Source organism: Salmo trutta, chromosome 1 (assembly GCF_901001165.1).
Source record: "Salmo trutta chromosome 1, fSalTru1.1, whole genome shotgun sequence".
Taxonomy (NCBI): Eukaryota; Metazoa; Chordata; class Actinopteri; order Salmoniformes; family Salmonidae; genus Salmo; species Salmo trutta.
This window is the reverse complement of record NC_042957.1, coordinates 35,260,680-35,272,892: the sequence shown is the minus strand read 5'-3', so window position 1 is coordinate 35,272,892 and position 12,213 is coordinate 35,260,680. Positions and strand designations below refer to the sequence as shown.

General features: G+C 43.2%; 1 protein-coding gene across 2 annotated transcripts in view; it reads right to left on the bottom strand.

Annotated features, from left to right (window-relative positions):
• The window catches only part of LOC115194940 (probable palmitoyltransferase ZDHHC14), a 47,482-nt gene extending 36,555 nt beyond the window's left edge, over positions 1-10,927 (bottom strand). Inside the window, exons 1-2 of one of the 2 annotated variants that reach the window (XM_029754855.1) lie at positions 10,378-10,927; positions 9,898-10,263 (exon numbers count right to left, since the gene is read on the bottom strand). In XM_029754855.1, coding sequence (XP_029610715.1) covers positions 9,898-10,142 — 245 coding nt within the window. In that variant the 5' untranslated portion in view covers positions 10,143-10,263; positions 10,378-10,927. Of the gene's footprint in view, positions 1-9,897 lie in introns of both variants that reach the window. The other variant, XM_029754858.1, reaches the window with a different exon arrangement.
• Between the last annotated feature and the right edge of the window lie 1,286 nt (positions 10,928-12,213).

The following is a 12,213-nucleotide window of genomic DNA, read 5'->3' as shown; positions in this document are numbered from 1 at the left end:
AAGAAAGAAAGACAAGTCTGTCTACTGTCTCTAGCTTTAATGATAATTATCACAATTTTAATCAATTAATGTTTAAAAAGGGTCATTTCTGCTTAAGGCATAAATGTTTTTAATTTATTGTCAGAAGTAGAATAACTCACAAATAACATTAACTCCACTTTTATTTTTTAAGCTATAAACCCTTACAAGTTGTGAAGAACAAAACAAAAATTAAAAACAAATAGTGCAAGTCAATATGCATTATAACTGTTAGCCTAATGGCACATCACAGTTGAAGTTGGGGTAGTTGTTGTCTTACAAGTTACAAGCAAGAAAGACAAGTTTGTCTACGGTCTCTGGCTTTAAAGCTGCCCTATGGCAGGTCACTATGTTTCCACCTGTGCTAAAAACACGCTCTGAGGGGGAGCTGGTCGCAGGAATGCACAGGTAGCGCTTTGCCAGATGGCTGACTTTGGGAAAGTTTTTTGGGTGGATCTTCCACCAGTTCAGTGGATTGGTTTCACTGTCAGCATCAGGAGACTGAAGGTAGCAGCTGAGTTCCTTCTCTACCAGCTGGATTTCAGTAAGACCTGTGGTGATGGAGCATGGATTTTTGAAAAAAACTGCCCAATTACTTTCTCTTTTTAGCTGTCAGTTGTGGTGAAGCGGCAGCAACATCTCCCTGTGCTGGGCTTGGGTTTTCATGTCCCTCATTGACCATCTCTGAGACAGCTCTTGCTTTTATGTGGCCCACCTTCTCCTCTTTGATGTAATGCGTTTTAAACCGAGGGTCGACCAACGAGGCTATGTCCAGGAGGTCATCTGTGGCTAGGTCATCATATTTCTCATTCAGATAGTTCATGACTATCGTTTTGATGGTTAGGGTGAGCTCTGTTTCACCATCATCAGGTTTCATGACCTCTGTATTGAACAGGTGTAGTACTGGCTTCAGGTAAGACACACTGTCAGAAGACTCACCAGACAGAGCATCTGTGAATTCTAGGAGTGGGGTCAATGTCTGGTTGATGGACTCAAGAACATCTATATCAGTATAGGTGGGAGCTAAGTGCCGGGTCTTCTGGTCACTGGACAAGACCTGTGAAATGGCTTTCTCCTGCTCCAGTACTCTTTGCAACATGTTTTGGCGTGATCCCCACCTGGTAGGTGACTGTCACCAACTTGTGCTGGGGTAGGTTGTGTTCCTTTTGAGCAACTGCCAGGTCTCCTTTTTCCACGAATAGGAAAAGTAATCTACCGCTTTCTTACACACTCCAATCGCTCGATCCACCCGTTTGTCTCTACCCACTCTCTCTAAGAAAAATCAAGAGATTTTAATACAATTTTAAAATCACAATAAACCCTTTAGTTATGTACAAATGTAATATTTAACTTAATCAGTTGATAAAGAAAATGCACATTTAGTTTCATCTAACCAATCACTTCAATATACACAATTGACAAGGTTACTTACCAATGGCCAAGTGCAGACGATGTTCATAACATTGCAGTCGGGTCCATTTGTTGATTTGAGCGGCCTTCACCACGTTCGCACCACTATCCGTTGTAATGCAGACCTGTCTGTCTTGACTGAGTCCCCAGGAGGTGAGAGCGTCAATGAGCCCCTCTGCTATAACTTCACCCATGTGGTCGTCGGGAAAGTATGATGTTTGAAGGCATATATTTAGAAGATTCCACTCTTTGTCACGATCAGCCTCACATCCGGGTACCGGCCTCAGTCCAACGGGCAGGTAGAGAGGATGAACCAGGAGCTGGGGAGGTTCCTTAGGAGTCACTGCCAGGGGGAGTGGGCCCGGTTTCTTCCCTGGGTAGAGTACGGCCAGAATTCACAGCATCAATCCTCCACCGGGCTGACCTCCTTCCAGTGTGTCCTGGGATATCAGCCAGCCCTGGCTCCATGGACCCCGAGCCAGACCGAAGCTCCTGCAGTGGACGAGTGGTTCAGGCGCGCAGAGGAGGTTTGGTCCCCTGGCTGGTGCCGTCCTCCGCGACACCCTTCCACCTCCCCTGGATATTGATGGGAGCCCCGCCTATGCCGTCAGGTCCCTCCTGGACTCCTGACGTCGTGGGGGTCAGATCCAGTACCTGGTGGACTGGGAGGGGTATGGTCCAGAGGAGCGCTGTTGGGTCCCGGTGGATTTCCACCTCCGCCGTCCGGACCAGCCCACTCCTCGCCATCGGGGCCGTCCCCCTGGCCCGTGTTGTCCTGCGGCTGGATCCGTGTGTCAGGAGGCAGGGCACTGTCATGTCTACTCACGCTCTCCTGCTCCAGCGCTCGACGTCGCCGGTCTACTAATCACCAGTCCTGGCAACCCACATTACACACAGCTGGCAACCATCATTGTGCACACTTGCTCCCCATTGTTACGCACACCTGGACTTCATCATCAACCTGATTATTCTCCCTTTACTAAGCTCTCATTAGCCTCAGTCTTCAGACAGTAGTGGTTTTGTTTACATTCAGTACGCTACTACAATTTTGATTATCTTCATGTTTCTTATTATTATTAAACTCACCTTCTGCACCTGCTTCCTGACTCCCTGCTTATGTGTTGCATTAACATTTAGAATTATGACATTAAATATTTATTTATAAACTTTAAATTGGGAATTGTTTTTGGTGTATAATGAATTAGGGACATGAATGACCTTGCTCCCAGTGGTTTTAGCTCTCTGGGTCATGCAAGTAGGCTACAGTAAAGTGAGAAAGATCATAGGTCTATTTACGTTTTATGAACATGTATTTTTTCACATAAAATCCATAAAAAAATAAGTTCATATTTTAAAAAGTACATTTTTGTGGGGAAAACAAAGTTGGTTTAACCCTTTGACACGTACCAACACACGGATGTGATCGATCTACAGTGATCCCTGAAACGTACGCTCAAACCGGAGTGATTAGAATGCTTATCTGGAATGTCCAGTTTTGATTGACGCAACAGTCGACGTTTGAGCCGGCCACACAGTTTTTTCCACAGAAACATTCTGCACAAACACAGTCCTTACAACGTTATGTCCTGAATGTGACCGGTTTATTTTTGAATACAATGTCATTCGCAGAAGTAGCGACTGCATAACACAATCATCCAAACTGGAAAATATAGGCTACATTTGTCCTAGCGCTAACTGAGGAAAGATTGACGTAACACAAGCGGTCATATTTAGATAACTCTCGGCTGACAGAAACCATAATATGAATTACCTAATAGCAATTACTATTTGTAATTCATCACATCACGGGTGAGCTCACTATTGATCGAAATAATTGAGTAAAACACTTTAAAAAAATCTGACCATAGCACCGCCTGGAGTTTGATAAACAACATTGGCACTTGGAATGGAATGGGTGCTATTGTCCGATGACATGAAAATAGAGCTCTTCGGCGACGAGAAACTGTAAAATATGGTGGCGGATCTTTGACGTTATGGGGCTATTTTACTTACACTGGTCAACGGCATGAACTTTACCAAGTACCAGGATGCTGAAACTTGGTCTCAAGTAGATCTTCCAGCAAGACAATAACCCCAAGCACACATAAAAATCTACAAACATATGGTAAATTCACGACCAAAAAAAATCTACATTTTGAAATGGCCATCTCAGTCTCCTGACTTGAACCCCATTAAAAACCAGTGGTTTGAAATGAAGAGGGCAGTCCATAAGCACATACAAAGGATATCAAGGATCTAGAAAGATGCTGTATGGAGGAAAGGTCTAAGATTCCTCCCAATGTGTTCTCTAGTCTCATAATTTTATAAAAATGCTCAGTGTAGAGTATATTTTATTTTTCAGAACATCAAACTTTGAATTTCAAGAAAATAAAGGTGTACCTTTGATAAGAGGTCAAGCAACCCACCACATTTGTCTGTAGATCTGTAGCTCATATGGACAGGAAATATTCATGTATTTTCAGTTAAATGAAAAATGGCAATTCTAATGAGTATACTATGAAGGAGGGATGTCATTGACCTAACATCAAGTAGTTTTAGATGTACTGCATACGGTGCATTCGGAAAGTATTCAGACCCCACACCTTTTCCACATTTTGTTACGTTACAGCCTTATTCTAAAATGAAATGATCCCCCCCCCATCAATCTACACAAAATACCCCATAATGACAAAGCAAAAACATTTTTGCTAATAAAAAAACCCAACTGAAATATCACATTTACATAAGTATTCAGACGTTTTACTCAGTACTTTATTGAAGCACCTTTAGCAACGATTACAGCCTCGAGTTTTCTTGGGTATGACGCTACAAGGTTGGCGCCGGATGAGATGGTTGCCGTTTTACAGTTTCCTAACCAATTGTGCTATTGTGTGTGTTTTTTTGCATTATTTGTAACTTATTTTGTACATAATGTTTCTGGATATCATGACAACGATTACTCACCTCGTAGTGGACGAAGAGTTTTTCTTTAATGAGTCGGATGCGAAGGATTTACTTCAGACAGCCGACAAGTTCCAAATCCCCATAATTCGCATGAGAAAGAGATATTGGGGACGTAGATCCAGGTGCCTTGTAAGGATCCGACGGCAAGTGGGTAATCTGCCTCTACCATCTACCACTATAGTTTGTTAACAAGAAATTTGTGGAGTGGTTGAAAAACTAGTTTTAATGATTCCAACCTAAGTGTATGTAAACTTCCGACTTCAACTGTACATATAAATATATGGATGAGCGATGACCGAGCGGCATAGGCAAGATGCAATAGATGGTATAAAATACAGTATATACATATGTGATGAGTAATTCAAGATATGTAAACATTATTAAAGTGGCATTATTAAAGTGACTCGTGATCCATTTATTAAAGTGGTCAATGATTTCAAGTCTGTATTTAGGCAAGCAGCCTCTCTGTGTTAGAGATGGCTGTATAACAGTCTGATGGCCTTGAGATAGAAGCTGTTTTTCAGTCTCTCGGTCCCAGCTTTGATGCACCTGTACTGACCTCACCTTCTGGATGATAGCGGGGTGAACAGGCAGTGGCTCGGGTGGTTGATGTCCTTGATGATCTTTTTGGCCTTCCTGTGACATCGGGTGCTGTAGGTGTCCTGGAGGGCAGGTAGTTTCCCCCCGGTGATGCGTTGTGCAGACTACACCGCCCTCTGGAGAGCCTTGCGGTTGTGGGCGTTGCAGCTGCCGTACCAGACGGTGATACAGACCGACAGGATGCTCTCAATTGTGCATCTGTAAAAGTTTGTGAGGGTTTTAGGTGACAAACCAAATTTCTTCAGCCTCCTGAGGTTGAAGAGGCGCTGTTGCGCCTTCTTCACCACGCTGTCTGTGTGGGTGGACCATTTCAGTTTGTCCATGATGTATACGTTGAGGAATTTAAAATGTTCCTCCTTTTCCACTGCTGTCCTGTCGACGAGGATAGGGGGGTGCTCCCTCTGCTGTTTCCTGAAGTCCACGATCATCTCCTTTGTTTTGTTGACGTTGAGTGAGAGGTTGTTTTCCTGACACCACACTCCGAGTGCTCACACCTCCTCCCTGTAGGCTGTCTCGTCGTGGTTGGTATTCAAGCCCACTACTGTTGTGTCGTCTGCAAACTTGATGATTGAATTGGAGGCATGCATGGCCACGCAGTCATGGGTGAACAGGGAGTACAGGAGGGGGCTGAGCACGCACCCTTGTGGGGCCCTAGTGTTGAGGATCAGCAAAGTGGAGATGTTGTTTCCTACCTTCACCACCTGGGGCAGCCCGTCAGGAAGTCCAGGACCCACTTGCACAGGGTGGGGTCAAGACCCAGGGCCTCCAGCTTGATGATGAGCTTGGAGGGTACTATAGTGTTGAATGCTCAGCTGTAGTCAATGACCAGCATTCTTACATAGGTATTCCTCTTGTCCAGATGGGATAGGGCAGTGTGCAGTGTGATGACGATTGCGTCGTCTGTGGACCTATTGGGGCGGTATGCAAATTGAAGTGGGTCTAGAGTGGCAGGTAAGGTGCAGGTGATATGATCCTTGGCTAGTCTCTAAAAGCCCTTCCTGATGACAGAAGTGAGTGCTATGGGGCAATAGTCATTTAGTTCAGTTACCTTTGCCTTCTTGGGTACGGGAACAATGGTGGCCATCTTGAAGCATGTGGGGACAGGAGACTGGGATAGGGAAGGATTGAATATGTCCGTAAACACACCAGCCAGCTGGTCTGCGCATGCTCTGAGAACGCGGCTTGGGATGCCGGCCCAGCTTTGCGAGGGTTAACACGTTTAAATGTCTTACTCACGTTGGCCACGGAGAAGGAGAGGAGGGGGCCCGCAGTCCTTGGTAGCGGGCTGTGCGGTGGCACTGTATTATCCTCAAAGCAGGCAAAGAAGGTGTTTAGTTTGTCTGGAAGAAAGAAGTTGGTGTCCGTGACGTGGCTGGTTTTCTTCTTGTAGTCCGTGATTGCCTGTAGACCCTACCACATACGTCTCGTGTCTGAGCTGTTGAATTGCCATTCCACTTTGTCCCTATACCGACATTCTTGTTTGATTGCCTTGCAGAGGAAATAACTACACTGTCTGTATTCAGCCATATTCCCAGTCATCTTTCCATGGTTAAATGCCCCAGTCTGAGGTCTTGAGCACTCTGGAGCAGGTGTTCATCAAGTATCTCTCTGTACTTTGCTCAGTTCATCTTTGCCTCGATCCTGACTAGTCTCCCAGTCCCTGCCGCTGAAAAACATACCCACAGCATGATGCTGCCTCTACCATGCTTCACCGTAGGGATGGTGCCAGGTTTCCTCGAGACGTGACGCTTGGCATTCAGTCCAAAGAGTTCAATCTTGGTTTCATCAGACCAGAGAATCTTGTTTCTCATGATCTGAGAGTTTTTAGGTGCCTTTTACTGAGGAGTGGCTTCCGTCTGGCCACTCTACAATAAAGGCCTGATTGGTGGAGTGCTGCAGAGATGCTTGTCCTTCTGGAAGTTTCTCCCATCTCCACAGAGGAACTCTGGAGCTCTGTCAGAGTGACCACCGGGTTCTTGGTCACCTCCGTGACCCAGGCCCTCCTCCCCAGATTGCTCAATTTGGCCAGCCGGCCAGCTCTAGGAAGAGTCTTGGTGGTTCCAAACTTCTTCCATTTAAGAATGATGGAGGCCCCTGTGTTCTTGAGGACCTTCAATGCTGCAGAAATGTTTTGGTACCCTTAGCCAGATCTGTGCCTCGACACAATCCTGGCTTGGTTTTTGCTATGACATGCACTGTCAACTGTGGGAACTTATATAGACAGGTGTGTGCCTTTCCTAATCATGTCCAATCAATTGAATTTACCACAGGTGGACTCCAATCAAGTTGTAGAAACATCTCAAGGATGATCAATGGAAACAGGATGCAGCTGTGCTCAATTTCGAGTCTCATAGCAAAGGGTCTGAATACGTACAGCACCAGTCAAAAGTTTGGACACACCTACTCATTTCAGGGTTTTTCTTTATTTTTACAATTTTCAACATTGTAGAATAATAGTGAAGGCATCAAAACTATGAAATAACACATATGGAATCATGTGGTAAATAAAAAAGTTGTTAAACAAATCAAAACCTTTTTTATATTTCAGATTCTTCAAAGTTGCCACCCTTTGCCTTGATGACAGCTTTGCACACTCTTGGCATTCTCTCAACCAGTTTCATGTGGTAGTCACCTGGACTGCATTTTAATTAACAGTTGTGCCTTGTTAAAAGTTAATTTGTGTAATTTCTTTCCTTTTGAGCCAATCAGTTGTGTTGTGACAATGTAGAGGTGGTATACAGAAGATTTGGTAAAAGACCACGTCCATATTATGGCAAGAGCAGCTCAAATAAGCAATGAGAAACAACAGTCCATCATTACTTTAAGACATGAAGGTCAGTCAATCCAGAAAAACCTCAAGAACTTTGAAAGTTTCTTCAAGTTCAGTCGCAAAAAAACATCAAGCGCTATGATGAAACTGGCTCTCATGAGGACCGCCACAGGAAAAGAAGACCAAGAGTTACCTCTGCTTTAGAGGATAAGTTCATTAGAGTTACCAGCTTCAGAAATTGCAGCCCAAATAAATGCTTTACAGAGTTCAAGTAACAGACACATCTCAACATCAACTGTTCAGTGGAGACAGCGTGAAAAAGGCCTTCATGGTCAAATTGCTGCAAAAAGAAAACACTACTAAAGGACACCAATAAGAAGAAGAGACTTGCTTGGGCCAAGAAACACGAGCAATGGACATTAGACCGGTGGAAATCTGTCCTTTGGTCTGATGAGTCCAAATTTGAGATTGTTTGTTCCAACCGCCGTGTCTTTGTGAGACGCAGAGTAGGTGAACGGATGATCTCTGCATGTGTGGTTCCTACCCTGAAGCATGGAGGAGGAGGTGTGATGGTGCTTTTCTGGTGACACTGTCTGTGATTTGTTTAGAATTCAACGCACACTTCACCAGCATGGCTACCACAGCATTCTGTAGCGATACGCCATCCCATCTGGTTTGCGCCTAGTGGGACTATCATTTGTTTTTCAACAGAACAATGACCCAAAACACACCTCCAGGCTGTGTAAGGGCTATTTTACCAAGAAGGAGAGTGATGGAGTGCTGCATCAGATGACCTGGCCTCCACAATCACCCGACCTCAATCCAATTGAGATGGTTTGGGATGAGTTGGACCGCAGGTTGAAGGAAAAGCAGCCAACAAGTGCTCAGCATATGTGGGAACTCCTTCAAGACTTTTGGAAAAGCATTCCAGGTGAATCTGGTTGAGAGAATGCCAAGAGTGTGCAAAGCTGTCATCAAGGCAAAGGGTGGCTACTTTGAAGAATCTAAATCTAAAATATATTTTGATTTGTTTAACACTTTTTTGGTTACCTCATGATTCCATGTGTTATTTCATAGTTTTGATGTTTTCACTATTATTCTACAATGTAGAAAATAGTAAAAAAAAAAATTAAAAAAATTGTAGGTGTGTCCAAACTTCTGACTGGTACTGTATGTAAATAAGGTTCTGTATTATTTGTAATACATTTGAAAAAAACTCTAAAACATGTTTTTGCTTTGTCATTATGGGGTATAGTTTGTAGACTGCTGCAGATTTTTATTTTCTTTTATCCATTTTAGAATAAGGCTGTAATGTAACAAAATGTGGAAAAAGTCAAGGGGTCTGAATACTTTCCAAGGCACTGTACGTCATTTGGACTGGAAGCTATTGAAAATTAGATCTGTACGTTAATTAATAACCACAGTTGTACTTGGCGAACATTTTTGGAAAATCAATTCTGAGGTGTACTTTTGATAAGAGATCAAGAAACCCAACACACTTGTCTGTATATCTGTAACTCATATGGACAGTGAGTTATTGAAAATATCAGGAAAAGTTCAGGTAAAAATCAGGGTGGTGAACTGGAATTCTAATGAATGTAGCATGGATGGGACGGGGGTCAGTGACCTCACATTATGTGGCTTTACATCACAATTTCACCTGGTATCTTTGTAAATAGGTAAAATATAGCACCCTTAGTAGTTAGAAGTAACTAATAAACATGTTGGGCCCTTTAGCGACTCGAGGCACTATGCAATGTGTAATGTTGATATAGGGCTAACCCTCTTAGATGGGAATGCAACCGATATTGCACTTTTACGACGGTCCCTAAAGTACCTGAGCGCCAGAAATTGCATTTCGCCTCCTTTTCGGCTCTGTCAATGGAAGAGTTCGACCGTCGGTAAAAACAAATGGTGTCCCTTGCTCTCTACCATCATCTGATTCTAGTTATATAATTATCATCATCATCCTAGGACCTTGCGTCTGAGAGCTATTGACGAATGAACTCCGAATATCGAAATTAAAAACAAATTGACTGCGGTTACATAGCCCACCCCTTGCTCACAAATGTGCTCCACCAGTGAATTGCGTTAAGGTCTTGCATGAGCAACTGTAGTGTGTAATTTAAACTTACTCGAACGCGAAGAAAAGCCCGCTGGTGACCATGATGAGGACTAGGGTTAGGTAGAAGACCCCGGTCTGCCTCGCCATCATGACCCTTCCATTACAGTAGAATCTATTTCGACCGGGAAAGACCTGCCACTTCCTTCGGGGAATCTTCTTCTTTTTGTGCCCTAAGGTCTCCATAGGTAACGAGTTGCGCGTGCAGATCTGATTATACTGGCATTCCCGCACAGGCTCATCAAGTCCGAGATACATCTGTAAATAGTGCACCTTTTATAACAATACAAAGAATCAAGGGGCAGCTGATAAATGGGGGGTAAAGATGTGCTCCGTGCTTGTTCCAGAGATACTCCTTTGCCACAGTGGTGATGCAATGCTGTCAGAGCAAGAAAAGTTCCGTTACTGAACAATACATTTCCAGTACTCAGGTTAGTGGGATAAGAATAAACATCATGATGATCGTTTATTCAAATAATAAAACATAGCCTACTTTTTAAATTACGTTTCCTTTTCGGCCTTGCATCCTCCTGAATTTGATCAGATATGCCACTTGGTCTGAGAAAAGAAACATCATTGCCTCAATTGTTTGAATAATACTTCCATTGTGTTTTTAAAAAAAAACGAACTGTCTGTAGCCACCCTAGGCAACCGATGTTACTGTCAAGTGGCCAGACTTATGTAAACACCATGCAAATCACAAATCTGGAGAGGAAACGAGAAGAAACCCAGTCATAAATACGTCCTTCGAGTGTCCTTAAAAAGAGAAGAATGCTTTTCACATGTTTTTAGCCACTCAAAGTGTAGAAAAATGCAATTCTCCAACGAGGATATCCGACAAATAAAAGACGAGCATTTTACTGCAGAATAGCGCCTATTAGATTTCCTAGAAGTGGTGGCACGGCATTTCTTGCAAGCCGCCAGCGCAATAACGTCGTGCCCTTGCTCTCGAGAACCCAAGGCATTAAACAAGGCATTATGCAAATCACAAAGGTTCTCAGCTATAAACACCCTTTACCGGTGGGACCATGTAAACTACAATCCCGAAGCTCTGTTTCAACATTTAGAAACATCAATAATCCAACCTGGACTCAGCTGGTAGAGGTATCATAGTAAACGTTAATTGTTGTCGCTGGTAGAGGTAACATAGTTGTTAAGATAATGGGCATAATGCCAACCCAGAGATGGCGCTAGTGGGGCACCTATCTAGGATATATAAACAGGTGCATTATGAGTATCTGATTAGGATGTGTGACCTGTAATTTATAATACCTGAGTAAAGGATTATGCTAGCATTTTACCACACTCTCCGACGTGAGTTATTCCCATATACATAATAACATGGTGTCAGAAGTGGTATGAATATGGAAAATAGGATAATGTATGTGGACAATGTAATCGCTGTCAAATAAACGTGGGACAGCTGAGCGAGGGCAAAGAGCCTGCAATGTCTCTCAGTCAAATTGTTTTTCCGTGATCAGTGTGAGAATTATGAAATCACTACGGGCTTAGATTTTTAAAAAGACCTGCATGTGCGAGTGGCAACACTGCTTAGTATTATTGGAAAAGAGTGCCATATGTTTCAGTGTCACCTAGATCTGGAGGAACAGAATAGAAAAAGATCAAAGAATATCCTTGACGTTTTACAAAGACATTTTGAACCCACTCGTTATGTGATTTATGAAAGATTTATTTTTAACACGTGAACAAACTCAAGCAGAGACGTCTGGTAAATATGTTGAGGCTGCGTCAATTGTCTGATTCTTGTTATTTTGAATCAATGACAGACAAAATGATCAGAGACAGACTTGTGATTGGGTGTAAAGATAACAGAGTAAGAGCAAGTATGCTGCACGAACCACAACTTACGCTGTCTAAAGCCATAGATATCTGCAAAGCAAGCGAACAGACGCAGATCCAATTAAAAAAGATGAACACTGTCCCTGAAAAGGCAGAATCTGTAAATTATGCCATTCAGAACAAATACAGAGACCATGTTGATAAAAAATGGAAACATTCATCGGACAGTGATGCAAGATGGAAAAATACTAAAGATGGGTGCATGTACTGTGGATCAACACACGCAAGAGCCAAATGCCCAGCACATGGGGTTGTATGCAAATTCTGTGGAAAAACTAACAATTTTCCTAAAGTGTGCAGATAAAGACAAAGTTAAGCTCAGGTTCACAAGTATTACATACATGGGACATATTTTGACAGCTGAAGGCCTGAAGCCAGACCCCAAGAAGTTGGAGGCAGTACAGCAAATGCCGCCACCTACAGAGGCAAAAGCATTGCAGCGACTGCTTGGTTTTGTAAATTACTTAGC